Source organism: Hemitrygon akajei, chromosome 21 (assembly GCF_048418815.1).
Source record: "Hemitrygon akajei chromosome 21, sHemAka1.3, whole genome shotgun sequence".
NCBI classification, from domain to species: domain Eukaryota; kingdom Metazoa; phylum Chordata; class Chondrichthyes; order Myliobatiformes; family Dasyatidae; genus Hemitrygon; species Hemitrygon akajei.
In genome coordinates, this window is record NC_133144.1 from 41,164,226 (window position 1) to 41,183,585 (window position 19,360).

Below are 19,360 nucleotides of genomic sequence, written 5' to 3' on the forward strand. Positions count from 1 at the left end.
CATTCAACACAGTAAGGGCACGCTGATGGTAGATAGATAGATAGATAGATAGATAGATAGATAGATAGATAGATAGATACTTTATTCATCCCCATGGGGAAATTGGTTGAGTGTTGGATCAAGGGGAGAGCTAGAGATCCCTCTCTCAGGCGAGCAAGGCTTCAGAACCAAGCGAGGCCTTTGTCAAACATATAGAGGAAAAATGTTGCCCATCATTTTCAACCATTCAATGGGCATGTGAAAGGGAATGAATGGAAACAGGAATATTTGTGTCATCTTTCTTGTGGAACAAATTTCTGACCACTAAAGTTAAGTTAAAAGCACTGCTATAAATAAATTGATGGAACTCGTAAACAACCACATACTTTGGGATTTGAATAAAGAGGTGGTATCCAGGCCTACTGAGCCTATGAAAAGGGACACAATCACAGCATTATTGAGAACTGATATGAATACACATTACACAACTGGCATAATTATTACGTTAGTGTATTTTAAGATCATACGGCAACAAGCAATAAGTCGCACTTCCCTCCTGTAAGAGTCAGCACAGCAGCGTAGTGGTTAGCACAACACTTTACAGTACAGGCAACCAGGGTTCAATTCCTGCTGCTGCCTGTAAGGAGTTTTAATGTTCTCCCCGTGACCGCGTCATCCAGGTGCTCTGGTTTCCTCCCACAATCCAAAGACCTATATATAATCGGGCGCTGTAAATTGTTCTGCAACAACTTGGATGAAATTGGGGGACCGCTGAGCAGTGTGGCTTGAAGGGCTGTGGAGGGCCTATTCAGCGCTGTATATCAATAATAATATTACTGCCATAGATTATGAGGCACCTTCCACCGAATGTAAGCCCAATCTGGATATACAGACCAGCCTTGATATTATTCCTTTAATATACACCTTGTAATGAAATTGAAAAACATTGCCATAAGAGAAGTTTACCACTTTTAAACAAAACATACACTGGAGGCAACTTAGTACAAATGTTATCGAGCTTGCTGTTGCCTGCAGGTCAGCATTGTCTCTGTTTAATGAAGTCCCAGGGTTAAAGGTCAGCTCTTCATGAATAGCAAGTAGTTGTTTGGTTTGGGGGTGTCTGGTTAAGTACTACTGCAGTGACTTCCTGATGATCACACTTGAGTGTGATGCAAGAAGTTTGCTCCAATTTCCACTTACTTTAAAATTCCAAGGACTAGCAGACAAATGCCAAACTCTTGCATGGGAGATGATATCCCTTTAAAATATTGTCTTTGGAGCAAGAACCCCAAATTATTTGGCTACATTGTTCTCCTACGAGCTTCACCACTGACACATAAGGTGAATAATGTGTTGAACTAAACTTCGAACCGTGCTAAAGTCAAACACAGCACAAATTCAACAATAAACACCAATTCCTCAATAAGTTCATACTATGATGATTGTAGAAGCTGAGAAAACCATATAGAGTTTGAACATTTATTTACAGCTGCAGGATTACCCTGCCCATTAACTTCTCAAAGAAGTGAACCTTGTGCAAGTAACTGTTTAACTAATAGTACCTCTGGGCTGGCGAGATAGCTTCTTTCTGGTTTTACAACAGCACTGTCCCATATTGCTGATCCTTCGGTCTGTCGCTATAGAGATGACATGCCAAGTCCAAGTCATCCAGAGAAATATTCACACGTGCAGCTCTCAGTCCAAGCAGTCCCAGTGCCAGGAGAGACAGAGTTGCTCTGCTGCAGCATTATTCCAGGCTTCTGCACACCGCAAGCAGTCTTTCATTCATCTGAGCCTTTAATCTCTACCCTCTTGCCTTTTACTGTAGAGTTCCTGGAGAGTCCTGACACCAACAGCAAACCCCCACCTCTCTCTCTCTCTCTCTCTCACTCTCTCTCTCTCTCTCTCACACACACACTCACACAGACAAAATCAGTCTCTCTCTTTCACACACAATCTTTCTTCTCACTCTCTTGTTTTCTTTCTCTCTCACTCACTCTTTCACTCACTCACACACACTCTCTTTCTCTTGCTCTCTGACCAGTTCTCTGGGATGTACAGTCCAGCCCATCAATGCCAATTTACTGCACACAACCCCAAATACAGACAGACTCAGCTAATCAATTGTGGAAGGAGTGGATTGTTGATTTGTTGAGAGTCAAGAGCATGAGCTCTCTCTCAATCTCTCTCTCTCTCTCTCTCTGCTTGAAATCTATCTTTCTATGTCACTTTCCTATTAAACCCTACAGCGTATTAATTATGTTTCCTTGCTTTGAAGATGTGAAAAGGCCACGAGGGAATTTTGTGTGAGTGAGCAGATGCCTTTTCTAGTAGCTGCAGGGCAGCAGACTAGCTTTGAATTTAATCGTCAATAGAGAGTAAACTTCCTCCAAAAAAAACCCAGACTCCATAAAGATCAACTAACTGGCTGTAATTTAAACAACAGGGAATGATGGATTGTAACACTACCTATGCGTGATTAAAGGAGCAGCTGTGTTATGTATGTGCTACTGTGTGTCTGGTGTAATACTGCTGACAACAGCCTGGGTTCGTCAGTGTACGTTCTACACTCAAGCTTTGCTACAGTCACTGATATGTGTTCAAGAAGTCAGCATTAACTGATCGTCAGATTTTCACCAGTGGGAAATGCTGAGACCACTTTGTATTACAAGGAGAAATTGTTCTGTAGTACCTGAGAGGCTGTCAATCAATGGCCCTGTAATTAGAATTTCCAATTTGCCCCCACCTTTCCAACCGTTTGGCAATCTCCAGCAACTGAACACGAACCTTCACAACACTTCTGTAAGCCAGACAGGCGAAAGTTCATAGCATTTCTGATTTTCCTCAAACTATTTTGAGTTTGTGTCTAGTTATAACTTCCTTGAGGATGGGAATGAGGTGTCCTCTGACTGAAGCACTGAGATGTCACCAGGAGGGCAATGGAATGTTATTCATTTTCCCAGTGGCTGGAAACGCTGGGAGTCCAAAGGTGTACATGTGATAATGAGGTGTGAGCTAACATAAAACAACCTCCAGGATCTTGTCCAGCACTGGAGCTGGGAAGCAGCATTGCAATCTACTTGTGAAATTGTACTCTGGCTTTTGCAGTAACACATGTCTCAATAACCATCAACTTCACATTGTTTCTCAGAGCATCTTTCCAATGCTTTCGAGTGTCACTGATCCCAAAATGTTCATAACATTGGTTAAAATTAGATGTGCACGCTTTCAACTTCAAAAGAACTGCAGCTTGTTTGGGTCTCAATGGGAGTAACATTTTTGCAACACTGCAGGCACTTTACTTCATAACATTTTTGATCCTTAAAATGAATAAATCCCAAAGAGCAGTCACATGTAGGCTGACATTGGACGGAGACAGGGTATATATACGTGAAAACCTTGTGGTATTAATTCTGATACATTATTGCTTGAGTATCATTCTTTTCATTGAAGTAGATACTGCTAAAATTACTTGCTTTACTGTACTGCAATTCAGAAGAACCTATGGATGTCACAATGGTGATGAGTTTGGGATCCTGTTGCTGACGAAGTGGCAAAGTAGTAACCAAGTGGTCTCCTGGTGGACCAGTGATGACGACAGCCAATGTATGTGGCAGGTATGCTGATACACTGGAGAAGTATAGATAGATAGATAGATACTTTATTCATCCCCATGGGGAAATTCAACTTTTTTTCCAATGTCCCATACACTTGTTGTAGCAAAACTAATTACATACAATACTTAACTCAGTAAAAAATATGATATGCATCTAAATCACTATCTCAAAAAGCATTAATAATAGCTTTTAAAAAGTTCTTAAGTCCTGGCAGTTGAATTGTAAAGCCTAATGGCATTGGGGAGTATTGACCTCTTCATCCTGTCTGAGGAGCATTGCATCGATAGTAACCTGTCGCTGAAACTGCTTCTCTGTCTCTGGATGGTGCTATGTAGAGGATGTTCAGAGTTTTCCATAATTGACCGTAGCCTACTCAGCGCCCTTCGCTCAGCTACCGATGTTAAACTCTGCAGTACTTTGCCCACGACAGAGCCCGCCTTCCTTACCAGCTTATTAAGACGTGAGGCGTCCCTCTTCTTAATGCTTCCTCCCCAACACGCCACCACAAAGAAGAGGGCGCTCTCCACAACTGACCTATAGAACATCTTCAGCATCTCACTACAGACATTGAATGACGCCAACCTTCTATGACGAAGCCAATGTATGTGGCAGGTATGCTGATACACTGGAGAAGTATGAAAGATCGCAGCCATTTGCTGTGCACATGGAAATGATAGTAATATTCCTGAGAGAGAGAGAGGGTGTGTGTGATAGAGAGAGAGGCAGAGAGAGACAGTGATATCGTCAAGGACGTGGGAGGACACAGGGCAGACTAGCAGTTCAGAGAAGAATGCAAAGCTATCATTAGTAGTAAGGCTGAAGACACAGATAGTACAGCTGTGTTTGCCAAAAAGTTAAAATTCACGTTATTGTCATATGTACAACTACACATATGCACCAGTGCAATGAAGAACTTACGTAGCAAGTTCACAGACACACAGCACTACATTAGCACCATGTAAGCAGTTTTCATATGAATTGACATAAATTATACATTATTTTTATATGAAAATACAATTAAAAGTTTAAAAATGTCCATTTTCATGTAAAATGGTCATAGTGTTGCTGAACTCTAGTGATTAGGGTTTTGCCAGTTGGTTCAAGAACTAAATGGTTTTAGAGGAATAGTTGTTCTCAAGCCGGAAGGTGTGGGACAGCAGACTTCTGCACCTCCCGCACTATGGTAGCTGCAAAAAGATGGCATGGCTTGGATGGTGGGGATCTTTGATGATAGATCTTGCCTTTGTGAGGCAGTGTCTCCTGTAGATACTAACAATGGTGGGGACAGATATACCTGTGATGCATTGGGCAGAGTCCACTACTTTTTGAAGTTTCTTATGTCTTTGCACATTCAACTTGTTTTCCTAGACCATGATACAACCAGTTAGGATAATCTCAACAGTACATCTGTAGAAGTTTGTCAGTGTTCAATGGCAGGCCAAAACTCTCCAACAACCTGAGAAAGTAAAGATGCTGGTGTATCTTTCTTGTGCTAGCATCTATTGTATCTGCTGGAACCAGGACAATCATCCAATATGTTAACACCCAGGAATTTTCAAGCTGCCAAAACTTTCCACCACCTACTCCTCAATGCAGATTGGTGCATGTTTGTCCACTTTCCAGAGAAAAATGGCTAAAATCTTTTATGACAACATTTTAAGAACTTTAGTCCAGCGTCATCAGAGCTATTTGCAAATGATATATTTTGTTAGTGCAGGTGGTCAGAGGGAATGGCTGTTGGTTATGTTGTCAGGTTAAGAAATTGGATTAAAGTTCCAAATTTCAGATCCATCCAGAACAAGCACTGTGAGTTTTAAGTTTGTGAGAGAGTTCAAGCAAAATTGTTTGTCACAATGTACCCTGGCACTGTCGGAACCCTAGTGTGGAAGAGAAACAGACTCTGATATAGAGATGGCGACCAGAGTTTATTCATAACAATTCCAATGGAACATCACTGGCTCAGCTGAACAACACACCCAGACATATCATTCTCAAACTAGGACCCCGCGATTAGCAGTAATCAGGCGTCCACTTATTGATGCAAGTAACACAGAACTCCCGAGCCTATCAAAATAAACTTAACAAGTTTAAACAGAAAGCACCAAGAGATCACATTATAAAGTGCAGGTCGCTCGAGAAAAAAACACAAGAAATCCTAAATGATTAACGGCTCTCATTAAACAACTATGAACCAATTCAGGTGTTCTAAAAACCTTGGACGCCAATGCTATCCAGCTGCCTGTACAAGCCTGAAGAGCTCATGACACTACCCCCCTCCCTATGGACAACACCTGATGGTCAAGAGAGACCTGGGGAACTCAAGAGGGACCTAAGGATCCTCGAGAGAGACTTGAGAACCTCGAGACAGGGAAAACATTGCAAAAGAAACTAGGAAATATTGAATAAATCTGGAAAACATTAAATAAACCTGGGAAATCATGGGCCATGGGAAACCTGCAAACCCTTGAGAACATTGATGACCTTGAGAATCGAGAATGCTTAGACCAGATACACTTAGACCCGGAAAAATCTTGAGACCCGGGAAAAGTCTTGAGACCCAGAAAAAGCCGAGAACATAGACTAGAGAGCCCAACACTCTCCGGCTTCCCACACAAACCCAAAGAGCTTATTATACTGTTAGTCAAATCTTACAGAGTCAAATTTTGCATATGACTTTTGAAGGAGCTTGAAAATAGTCACAGGATGGAAAGGGGAATGTCAAACATGAATCCCAATAAGATGGCGGTGTGTTCAAACACAGTGACATCTTGGGGCCAAGCAAAGGTGTTTTTGTCTTTTTAAATGTCTTTTTTACGATTGCAAGACAATCCTGGATGTTAACAACTTCAAGTTGGCAGGTCTACCTCATCAGCAAGTTGCTCTATGGCGGAGGAGCTGGAGGAGTTGAACCTGGTGTGGGCCGTGTTACTACCTGCTACAGGAAGGGTTGGTGCATGTTGTGCAGTATAACAGTGAATGATAGTCTTCGACATTTCTCTTGTGATTGCAAGACCCTGTTGGACATCGCTGTATCCAGAGATACCGGCCACGTGATAGACGCACTGCCACCTGGCTGGTCAGAGGACACACCACATGCCAATCAACATTTGGTCCCTCCCAACTAATCAATGCACACCTAAATTATTGGTCACCTTAATTGGATTATCTCACCCAGCCCCATGCTATAAAAGGTGAGACTTGTGCCTGGCTCAGTCTCCCTTACAGACCACCTCATTGAAGGTAAGTGCATTGATTTATGTTTGGGAAGGTCTATCGTTTGTCCTGGTAAGGGAGCTGCAGCTATCCAAGGTCAAGGGGGATAGCTGTCGTAGTGCTTTTCCCTTGTTCTTTGTTTGTGTAACCATATTCTGTCCCCACACCGCTTCCTGTGTATTGTAGTTGCTTGTGTTGACCCGACTTCCCCTTGTAAATAAATTCCTTATTATTAAAACTGTGTGTGTCCAGGCCTCTACTGTTGAGACTTAAAGAACCAGTTATTTTCCATCACAACAATCGCTAATGTTAAATGCTACAAGTCTGTTTCCATTGTTTATTGGGGAGACAGATGGTGGGGTAGTTGCGTGGCCTTGGTTGTAGCAAGGACTAGGCTGGCCCCTCCCATTGGTGCTCGGTTGATGGAAGACAAGCTGGATTGTGTGCATGCATGCATACATTCACCTGCAGACTGCTGAGAACTTCCAATAACACCCATGCACCATTAATTTACGAAACATATCTTGGTGCTAAGCTCTGAAATATCTCCTTTTCTCCTTCTCTGCTCCAGCAAATGGACTCCCTCTCTTCAAATACCTCTCTGCCTTTATAGTTCAGCATCTAATTTACTTTCTGCCCAACAGTGCTACAGGTGATTGCATGGCTTCTGTTGGCAGACACGCCAACAGTCATGCTGCAAATCCCCTGCGTTTCAAAATAATCCTTCCTCATTACTATTCACAACACACACCACAGCTTCACATTTGAAATGATTCTTTTTCCATCTTGTCAGTGTGAAATTCCACTGAAGAAGCCCTTGACACCATATTATTGGATCCCATTGCACCACCTAATGCAGGCAATCTTTGCATCAACTGAGCCTCTAGCACTCTACCTGTTGACCAAACCCTGTGCTCTTTCATTTCAATCTCTTTATGGCTCATATCACACTCTCCTCCTTTAGACTCTGTACTGTACTGTAGCTGGTACATCTCTAGTAACTTGGTGAGAGGTTTGATGTGGGCCAATGTAGAGGAAGCATTCTAGTCAGATTGAATGGGACTACTGTAGTGATAGAGGATGTGGAGGTCTTGGAAAAGAACACACTATCTCAAAGTCTTCCGCTGTGCATGGATCTGCTGAATTGCCGATCAGGCTCAGTAGCAACAAAATAACACAGTCGCTCCTTCACAGTGCCAGAGATTTAGGTTCAATCCTCACTTGCGGTTCCGTCTGTGTGGAGACTGCACGTTCTTGGGTTGGTCCGGTTTCCTCTCACATTTCAAAGGTGTGCAGTTTGGTAGGTTAATTGACAGCCGTAATTGTCCCTAGGTGTGAAAGTGAGTGAGAGGAACCGGGGGTGGGGGGGGGGGGGGGGTGGGAGACAGTGTTAAGAAGAATATAGGGAGAATAAAAATAGAATTATTGCAGTATCATTGTAAATATGTGGTTGATAGTCAATGTGGTCTTGGTGGGATAAAGGACCTTTTCTGAAGTGTTATGTCTCCATGACTCTACATCTCAAGGATGAAGGGGAATTGTGTGGGAGCAATTTAAGAATCTAAAGTTCCCTGGGTGACCGATCATTGAACACAATGATCAAGGACATGACAACTCATGTTTCCAAAATTATTTAATTATCAGTTAATTATTATGATTATTATTACTTATTTCTTTTTGTAGTTGTGCAATATGTTAGTCTTTGTGTGTAGTTTTTTATTGATGCTATATTGTACTTCGTTGTTCTACCATGAATGCCTGCGAGAGAATGATATATACATACATTAATGATGCATTTACTTTGAACTTACAATGTTTTTTGATGTCTGCTCGGTACACTTGACCCAAGCTGCAGCAAGAAAAGAAATTCAGAGAAGGAAGGGAGATGGTCACATTGCATACACTGGAAACTCTCCAGAGATGTCTAAGGTTACAACTTTTTGGCTAAAAGGCAAGCAGAGGTCCTGAGAGAACTTAACTGAGATCCCCAATGTTAAATCGGGCACTCAGGCAAGAAGGTGGGAAACATCAAAGAAAAGTGAATTGTTATTGTTGGGTTTGTGATATTTGGGAATATTGAGGGAACAAAGTAGAGTTATAATTACTGAAGTATTTAAAGGGTGTATTGCTCTGTTAGGTGTGGAATTTACAATTGATGTTTCAAATGTTCTTTGATGTACTGGGTTTATGGTTATGTATATCCAAAATATCACTTTATGCAGAATGTGGTATCTACCCTCTACTGCTCTACCCTTTCTACATTCACAACTGTTTGGGTAGGCGCAGTACAAATGGCATCTGTAAATTTGCCAAGGACATGACTGTTGTCGGCAGAATCTCAGATGCTTGTGAGGAGGTATCCAGAAGTGAGGCAAATTGGCTGGTTGAGTGGTATCGCAACAACAATCTTGCACTCATCAGCAGTAAGACCAAGGAGCTGACTGTGGACTTCAGGAAGGGGAAGGTGGGAGAACACACGCCAGCGTTCATCAAGGGGTTAAGCAGTGGAAAGCGTGAACATCTTCAAGTTCTCGGATGTCAGCATCTCAGAGGATCTATCCTGGGTCTAACATACTGATGAAATCATGAAGAAGATATGCCAGAAGCTATACTTCATTCGGAATTTGAGAAGATTTGGTATATCACCAATGACCCCAACAAATTTCTACCGATATACCATGGAGAACATTCTTAATGGTTGTATCACCATCTGGTATGGAGGCTCCCATTCACAGAATAAAAATCAAACTACACAGGGTGATAAACTCAACCAGCTCCAGCATTGGAATAAACCTCCGCAACATTGAGGACATCTTCAAGAAGGTGACATCCATTACTGAGGACTCCAGTACACCATTTAGGACATGCCCTCTTCTCATTACTACCATCAGGGAAGAGGTATAGGAGCCTGAAGACACACATTCAGTGTTTTGGGTACAGCTTCTTCCTTTCTGTCATCATATTTCTGAATGGTCCATGTATCCATGAACACAACCTCTCTATTTTAGTCTCCTTTTTGCACTATTTATTTATGTTTTACATACTTTATATCATAACTTATAACTTTTTCTGTAATGCACTAAACTGCTGTTGCAAAACACCAATTTGATGACATATGCCAGTGATAATAAAACTGGTTCTGATTCTGATTCAGCCATGTATGAAGCCTATTGGACAAGAGGTTTATTGGGTCATCAGTATCTGGGATACACACTGTAGACATGTTTACCTTGCTATAGTGCTGTAGAAAGGATTAGTAATAAATTTGTCTGCATTTGTGGTTATTGACTATTCAAATAGGGATACCTCTTTTTCCCTTATTAGGGAGGGAGAGAGAGCCTGTGGTATGTTGAATTACTGGGTGAACGAGTAGTCTTTGGGGTTCTGCAAGTCTGTCTTTATTGATGCTTTGCTGCACGCTTGAGTGCTTGGTGGGGGGGGCACGGATGCTTTTTTTGCTGGTGGGGGAGGGGGGTTGTTGACTTGCTGCTGCTTATGCATGGCAGGGGGTAGCTGGGGGGCTTTGGGGTTCTCACGTTTAACTGTCATTCATTCTTTGGGGCACTTCTCTGTTTTCATGGATGTTTGCAAAGAAAACGAATTTCAGGATGTATATCGTATACATTTCTCTAACATTAAATGTACCTACTGAAACCTAAAAATATGTGTATTTGTAAATAATTAGAATACAAGTAGTTAATAGAGTAATGTAATGTATGCAATAAATGTTTGATGTTGCAATTTTGTTTTTATTCTAATAGGATAATGATTGAGTGTCTGTGTGTGTACTCCTTTAAAAAAACTATTTGTTGTGTATCAGCCACTGCTGTTATTTGATTATTGTTCTCTTCAGTAAAGTATGTTTGATTTGATGCTCTCTTTGTTACATTTTCCCCAGGGTTGGTTATCCTCTCAGAGCTGCTTCTGTACCCTATGGGATGATCACTTAGCCGGGAATAACATTATTTTCCCATTAGTTACATTCCCCCAGAAAGTTCTTGTTACAGTCAAATTCCAAAAACTGGCTGGGCTGGTAGGCCTTGTGGGCAGGTTTGCTAAAGCTTTTGGAGAGGGTTTTTAACTAACTTGCCCAGGGGTGGGAACTGGATTGATAGGGCTGAGGATGGGCGATTGGTATAGAAGTTGATGCATTGTGCAGTGAGACTGTGAGGAAGACAGACAAAATGGTGCAAATTGCAGTCAGTGCGATGAATTGAAGAGTAACACTTAAGTTCAAAATTTCAAAATGTTATCGAAGTACTACACTCCTTACTCTGTCAAAAATAGTCCCAAACATAACATCAACTGTCTATACTTAAGATAAACAATTTTATTAACTCTTTCCGTGCCATCCAAGTTTGGATACTTTTCTGCTGGACCTTCCCTCGCCCACCCATCGCATTGCCTTCTCAGCCCCATGCCCTGGGTAGGTGCTTCCTTCTCTGGTGTTCACTCAATTCTTGCAAACAAAACCACTGAAGGGTTACTATTGCAAAGCAGGCCACTCACACTTCCAGGAGATGATCCGTATCTTAACATGGGTGCTCTTTAAATGAAAGTCAGATTCATTCCTAGACCCTCACTCAGTATGACTGCTGCTGCTGCTCCAAGGGTTTCATATCCCTCCCGCTCTGAAGTTCTTGATGATTATGGCCAGGATTCTCCATGCTTGGTGCCCTGGCATTGAAATCAATCAGCAAGGTACATCTGAGTTTAGAAAGATGTCTTCCAGATATGATATTTATGTAGTTGGTCCAAATGAGTTTCTGGCTGGAATTGGAATATGGTTATTATTATCACATGTACCAAGATATATTCCCTGTTTATACAGATCAAATTATTACGCAGTGCATTGAGGTTGAACGAGGTAAAACAATAACAGGATGCAAAATAAAATGCAATGGCTGCAAAAAGTAGTGTAAGATCATACAAGATAGATTGTAAGGTCAAAATTGTAGGATGATTTTGGTTGATGCAACTCTCAGAATATTGATGGAGGAGGTCTTGGAGATGGTATACTATTGAATATCATGGATAGACAGTTATACTTGCACTTGTCTAAGATTTTAATTTCCTGGCATATTTACAACACAAAGATTACCTGCCTCTGAACAACCCATGCCTGGAATGTTTTCTTGAAATTGAAACGTGCATCAAGTCAGGTGAAATCAGATGACCAGTCCAGTTGAAGTGCCTTGACCTGAAATGTTGACCGTTCACTTCTCTCCATAGATGCTGCCTGAACTGCTGAGATCCTCCAGCGTTCCTTCACTCCCTTTTATAGTGTAGCACTGGCAGACTTATACTTCATAAAATGGAAATGCTTTTCAATCAGGTGTGGGTGGATTTAATTTAATGTAAATTATAGATTACAGCTGTCTTGTTTTCTATCTATTTGAGAAAATCAGCTACCATTTTATTCCATTTCCTACAGCAATCATAATTTGTTCAAAGACTGAGGTTTCACACCGTCAGGAGCTTCCCTGATGTCAATGGCATTTTATTTTCCTTTCCTATTCTTTTATAGTAATTAGATTTCATACCATGGGGAATGGTTCATTGTAGCAAAGAGGTGGCAAATTAAGTCATAGTGGATCTTAAGGAGATAAAAATACCAAAGAAAGCTGAATCTGTTCTTGCAAAGTGCATCATAAAGTTGTGCATTTGAAAAGGATTTTTCACAACTCAGTAAATTAGTTCTTCTGAAACAGTCCTCATTCTCTCCCATCCTGCTGCTTGTGATTGGATGTTGGTTTCATAAGACCATAATATTTCTATCCCTGCTAATAACTTTCCTTATTAGCTACGGAGCATAAAGTAGCAAGTTTTATTTTTAAACAGCTAGGTGTTTGATACTTCTCTCTTCCTGGTGCAGCTGGTGAATGCACATCTATTTTCTCGTCATATTCAGATTTTGAGATACCAACATTCTTCCATTGTCTCTAAATCTGAGCTCTTCTCAAGCCCTGCTGCCTTATGGAGTCAGTGGCACCTTTAGCCTATAATGTCCATGCTGAGCCTTGTATACAACTACTGTTCCCTGAGAATCATCACTTTGTTGTGGCAGGAAAGCTTGTGAGTTGCTGAGAGCGATGCTGTCTGGTGCTCAGCTCCTGGTAGACTCACCCATGGTGGTAAGTCATGGGGGAGGTTCCAGCTGAATAGCAACTTAACCAGTGGTGGAGGTGGGGGGAAGGTGATGCCTCATCACAATAGCAGTGAAGGCAGAGGAAGGCTACCGCAGTGAAGTTGTCTTGCACTCCATGACACTGGACTCTGACCCCGATCCGTCAAGGACTGTGTGGTGGCTGCCCATGCATCAGCCTCTGCACATTAAATGAAGTCGTACACAAGCATTCTCCATTAAGGGAATCTACCCATTATATGGATCCTGGATTGGCCTCTAAAGCCCCATGAGCTCCCATCAATAGACAACCCCTTTGGGTTGGATCATACTCGACTCGAGAGATCAGTCTACTCATAGATATGTATACTAATCCTTTTTATTTGCATTTGGTCCATAGATCTCACCCTACAGTGAAAAACAAACTGCGGTTGGGACTCAGCAGTGGAGGGAAATGGACCATTGACATTTTCAGTTGAAGACCTTTACCTGCATTGAAAGGTAGAGGGCAAATAGTCAGAATAAAGGGGTGCAGATAAAGGGAAAGCAAGACCTGTCAGGGGACAGGTAGGTCCGGATGCGAGGGAGAGGATGGGCAGAATTAGGAGAATTTTCAGTTGAGAGTGGGGAAGACATGTTTGTCCTGGTTTACATGGGAACCAATAAAATGGATCAAAGGAAGAAACCGATAAAGTGATAAAGCTAAATATTAGCTTTATTTGTCACATATGCATTACAATGAAACATACAGTCAACTGCATCATTTGCATCAATGACCAACACAGTCCAAGGTTGTCCTGTGGACATCCCTTAAGTGTTGCCATCTTCTACACCAACACAGAGATGGGAATAGTGTCAGAAGCTGGGACATGATAGGTGGAAGTGGCAAAGGAAGATGGGAGAGGAAGGTGAAGTGTGGAATCAAGGGAGGGAGCTGGCAGACGGGGAGGAGTGTGCGGTGATGGGCAGATGGAGAAGGTGTAGGAGTGAAAAGGATAAAAAGGGTGATAGGGGAGTGGGTGAATGTAGGAATAACTACATTCATCCCTGTCACAGTCATCACCCTGACAGTGTGGTGTGAAGAAAGCAAACATTTCCTCAACTTTGCAAAAAACAATCACAGGACTCTGCAGAGACAGGTGCGGACAGCCCAGCACATCTGTAGATGTAAACTTCCCACTATTCAGGACATTTACAAAGACAGGTGCGTAAAAAGGACCCAAAGGATCACTGGGGACCCGAGTCACCCCAACCACAAACTGTTTCAGCTGCTACCATCTGGGAAAAAGTACTGCAGCATTGAAGCCAGGACCAACAGGCTCTGGGACAGCTTCTTCCACCAGGTCAACAGACTGATTAATTCATGCTGACACAACTGTATTTCTATGTTATATTGACTATCCTGTTGTACATAATATTTATTATAAATCACTATAATTGCACATTGCACAGTTAGATGGAGACGTAAGATGAAGATTTTTACCCTGAATGTACATATATATAAAGGATGTAAGTAATAAAGTCAATTCAATTCGATTCAATTCAATTCTGGGTCTCAAACTGAAATGATCCTCCAAAGGTGCTACCTGGCCCCATGAATTCCTGCAGCAAAATGGAGATGCAAGAGATGGCAGATGATGGAACCTGGAGCAAGATACAAAGAGTTGGAGGAACTCAATGGGTCAGGCAGCATCTGGATGTTGCAACGGCTTAACAGCTGTTGTTGCCAGCATGTTAAATTCTACATCTGTGTGTAAGAAATTGTTTATGGTAAGGCATGGATGAGAAAACATCTTTTAAAAAAAAAACAGAAAAGGGAAATTGCTGGAGAAATTAAGCAGGTCAGGCAGTATCTATGGAACGAGTTAAAATCTGCAGATGCTGGAAATCCAAACAACGCAGACAAAACGTCAGAGGAACTCAGCAGGCCAGGCAGCATTTATGGAAAAGTGTGCAGTTAACATTTCAGGCCGAGACTCTTTATCAGGATGGGTACTCTTTTCCATCGATGCTGCCTGGCCTGCTGAGTTCCTCCAGCATTTTGTGTGTTTTGCCATGGAAAGAGAAAAGCTTCAGATGAAAATCCTTTTCACGAAGAGAGCTGCAGCAGAGAGATGTGGGTGAAACTATCGGAATTGCTCTGAGTGATCTGGTCATTATCACATCAGTTCGTGAGCTTGTTGCAAATTGACTGCTGTGTGCCTTCCATCATAATAGTGGCCATACTTCAATATCTGCTGGTGGATTCAAAAGAACATGACGTCATATTGATGTAAGGCAGGGGAGTTGCCTCCAGTTTGCTGCCTGATAGTTGCATTCAATCAACATTGGTGTAATACATTCTCTGGTCATTATCACATTCCTTGTTATGGGAGGTTCCTGTGTGCAACTGCGACAAATCTATAGATCTATAGTTAGATATATAGTTTCACACTCATACCACACTCTGCTCCCCCTCTTGCAACATATACACACATATTTACAGACACGTACATTCACAAAGAGTGTGGAATGAGCTGCCATCGCAAGTGGTGCACGCAAGCTTGATGTCAATGATGAAGAGAAGTTTGGATAGGTACTTGGATGGTAGGGGTATGGAGGGCTATGGTCCTGGTGCAGGTCAATGGGAGGTGACAATTTAAATGGCTCAGCATGGACCAGATGGGCCAAAGGGCCTTTCCCTGCACTGTACTTTTCTGTGATTCTATGATTCTAAATATATGGAGTTAGACACAACTGTAGTCATGACTACACACACACACGATGTACGTGCAGTGAGTGAAATACAACTAACAAGTTACTCAGATTCAGATTCAGTTTATTGTCATTTAGAAACCACAAACGCAATGCAGTTAAAAAATGAGACAACGTTCCTCCAGAATGATATCACAAAAGCATATGACATAACAGACTACACCAGAAAATCCACATAATGTTTGGCAATCCCCAATCCAGAGTCCGGAGAGGCTGCTGCGTATTAATATTGCACTACTGTCTTAGCACGTTCCCTGGAAAGGAGCTCCAAATCCACCAAACAAACAAGACCAAAAACTAAAGCTACAAGACCTGCACAAAACCACATAGTTACAACATATAGTTACAACAGTGCAAAAAAAAAAGCATAATTGATAAAAAAAAAACAGACCATGGGCACAGTGAAAATAGTCCAAAGATGTTAAAGGACTATAAGTTCAAACGAAATCACCACACAGTTTCCACAAGTCCCCGGGGTCCTGACAGACTCGCCATCCCACGCCAGCGGCAGAAGGGAATACCCCCGCTATGGACTTCCACGGCGCCGCCCGACTCAACCTCGCAGACGCAGCACACAATGAAAGCTCCGTCGAACCCAGCCTTGCAGACGCAGCACACACCGAAAGCGACCTGACCGCAGTGGACTCCGAGTCCATCAAACCTCCGAGCTGACGACCATCCCCTCCAGCACAGCTTCTCCGAGCACCATTCTCTGCCGAGCGTATTAAGACGGCCCCGCCAATGGCCATCGGCAACGTGACCCCAAGGATTGGGAGCCTGTTCTTCCCAGCAGAGTCCCGGACCTCACCGCAGCAGCAGCAACGAAGAAGGTCTTCCTGGAGATTTCCCGATGTTCCTACATCCATTTTCAATCGATTATGATTGCGCATGGCACCCCACTTCACAAATAACAGATAATCAGCTCCAGAGTGGCTGCTGCAAGCTGCGTCACGCCGCCATCTTAAGGTTCTAAATATGCCAAGTATCTGGGAGTAATTGAGAGATTGGGTGTACTGTAGAAGAAGCACAAATGAACATTCTTTTCAAAAATATTTCACATTAATCTAACACCTGCCTTCTTCAGATGGCAAACTGTGAAACAGTCACAATAGACTAAGTAACCTTACTCAAAGCTCACTGCCCCAAGTCGGATGCTGAAAGACTGCAGAATATCTAAGTTTAGTGGCTATCTGTTTAGAATCACTTTTTCTATGTAGCAGACACAAGCTGTATTCCCCGGTGCTATGTTGTACTGTGCTGACTTTATCTCTGATCCCATTAGTGTTCAGGTCAAATGATTAATCTGCAAAAACCATCTGTCTGCAGCTGTCTGGAGTCACAAATCAGAGGAGAAGCAGAAATTGGAAATGGTAAACAAGTTAATGAAGGTAGGTTTGTCAGGATTGAAAATAATAGCATAGTCAGGATTATGTACCACAGCAGAAAGGCTTCCTGAATTTGACAAGGTGTTTATAAACCACTCAAGTTTCGGTGTCATATCTGACATCGCAATCACCTGAGGTGATACTGCCCTGAAGGGACTGCAGACTCGGCATTATCGTCCTTTGTAATAAAGACAGAGCAGGAGGAGAAAGGACATGTGAAATCTATCCTGCTAATACATCTCTCCGCTTCTCTGCATCCCAAACAAATTGGAACCAAACGTTGAAGGGTGTGCATGGTGGCATTTTGGAGTGAGTCTATGCTGTCTTTATGTCAAATGAAAATCATGCAACACTGCCTTTAATGAAAAAGGGAAGATATTTCAGTAATGAGTGCTGCTGGTCAAGAACACAGGAACATTAAGCAAGTGAAAAAGGAAGCAAGTCAGTCAGAGAACACGAGACAAGATAGCAAACATAAAATGAAATACAGATATACAGTACAAGCAAACTGTTCATAAGGGAAGCAGTAACAATGTTCTGAAATGAAAAGGAAATAGCTGAATGAGTATTTTACTAAGGGGTCTCAACAAAGGAAGTTATAGATTAAATTTTGGATGGAGTTAAAACTAATGTCCAGAGGGCACAGTCTTAGAATAGAAGGACGTCTCTTCAGATAAAAGTTGAAGGGAAATTTCTTTAGGCAGAGGGTGCTGAATCTATAGAATTCATTGTCACAGATAGCTGTGGAAGCCATGTCATTGGGTATATTTAAAGTGGAGGTTGATAGGTTCTTGTCTAGTAAAGGCGGCAAATGTTACGGGGAGAATGCAGGAGAATGAGGTTGAGAGGGATAATAAATCAGCCATGATGCACTGACAGAGCAGACTCGATGGGCCAAATGGCCCGATTCTGCTCCAATACCTTACGGACTTATGATGTTGAGAAAGCAGTAGGAATACAAGCTGCTTTGAAAGCGAGTATATCTCCTGATTCAGATTAGATGCAGGAATTCGTCTCAGAGGCCTTGGGAAGATATTTTGGGGGCCTTGGCCATAACCTCCCAAACATTCATAATATAATGGTACTACTGAGGACTGGAAAGTTTGAAATATTACATCATTGTTCAAAAGAAGATACAGAAATGAACCAAGTAACTGCAGAATTTGAAGACGAAGAAGTTCTATAAACAATACTCAGTCATCACAGATTGATGAGAGAAAGACAGAATGGACCTGTTGAAGGCAAATTGTGCTTAGTTTGAAAGAGTTTTTGTTAAAGTAATGGTAAGTAGTTCTGAGAAAATGCACTTCATGTGTATATATGGACTTCCAAAACACATTTGATAAGGTCAAACTTGTTATCAAGATTGAATGTTCTGGAAGAATAGGTGAAATAGTAGCCTGGGCTACATAAAAAATGCAATAGAAATTTTTTTAAAATAGAGAATGGACGAGAGATTGTTTCTCAGACTGGAGTTTCCCAAGAGCAAGTCCTGACTACTGAATTAATGATCTGTTCTTGGGCATCATTTCCAAGGTTACAAAATGTGCAGGAGGATTATAAGAAACTTCAAGAGAAGATGGAGACACAATAGGTAGATGGTAAGAAATATGAAGTGCTATATTTTTGTAGAAAACATGAGAAGAAACAATAAGGGAAGTAGAGATCAGAGGGGAAGGCTTTATATGTGTATAGTGAGTTGAAAGAGCCGGCACATCAACAGTATAGTATATGGGGGCACTGCAGTAAGTATAAGTTCAAGGATCTTGGCTCAATGTTGATGAACTGAATCAGCAATTTGGATTGTGGGTCCATTGCAGAGGGGGAGGCTGGTTGCCTGGACATTTTGTTCTAGGAGACCTTCACACCAAATAAAAAGCTGCAAAAGAGACATACAAGCGAGGCAGGTATGGGGATCCAGAAGAAAGGATTGTGAGAGACTTGGCCCTCGAACTTGTTCACCAAGTATGCTGTTCTTGGAATCTGTATGGGTAAGAGCAAGGAAGAATGAAAAAACTCAGTGACTGAGGATGTTGGAGGAGTACGAAGCAATGTAGTGATGGTAGAGTTAATATAGTTAAGAAGATAGATTGCATTCTCTGCAGCTGTGAGTACAGGTCTTGAGGATTCTATTGCCTGCCTGGTGCTAGGGTTAAGACACCTCTTCAGGGATGGAGAAGAATTTGCTTTTAGGGGTTAGGTTGGGGAAGGCCCAGTTGTTCTGGTCAGCATGAAAACTAATCAAATATATCAAAGAAAGAAAGAAATTCTGCTGAACGTATGAGCAG

At 42.0% G+C, this 19,360-nt stretch overlaps 1 protein-coding gene across 5 annotated transcripts in view; it reads right to left on the bottom strand.

Moving 5' to 3' along the window:
* The window catches only part of LOC140714253 (rho GTPase-activating protein 22-like), a 524,093-nt gene that overhangs the window by 277,288 nt on the left and 227,445 nt on the right, over positions 1–19,360 (bottom strand). For 2 of the 5 annotated variants that reach the window (XM_073025307.1, XM_073025304.1), the window contains exon 1: positions 1,542–2,003. The exons of the other annotated variants lie outside the window; for them this stretch is intronic. In XM_073025307.1, coding sequence (XP_072881408.1) covers positions 1,542–1,647 — 106 coding nt within the window. In that variant the 5' untranslated portion in view covers positions 1,648–2,003. Of the gene's footprint in view, positions 1–1,541; positions 2,004–19,360 lie in introns of those variants that run through there. 5 annotated transcript variants of the gene reach the window in all.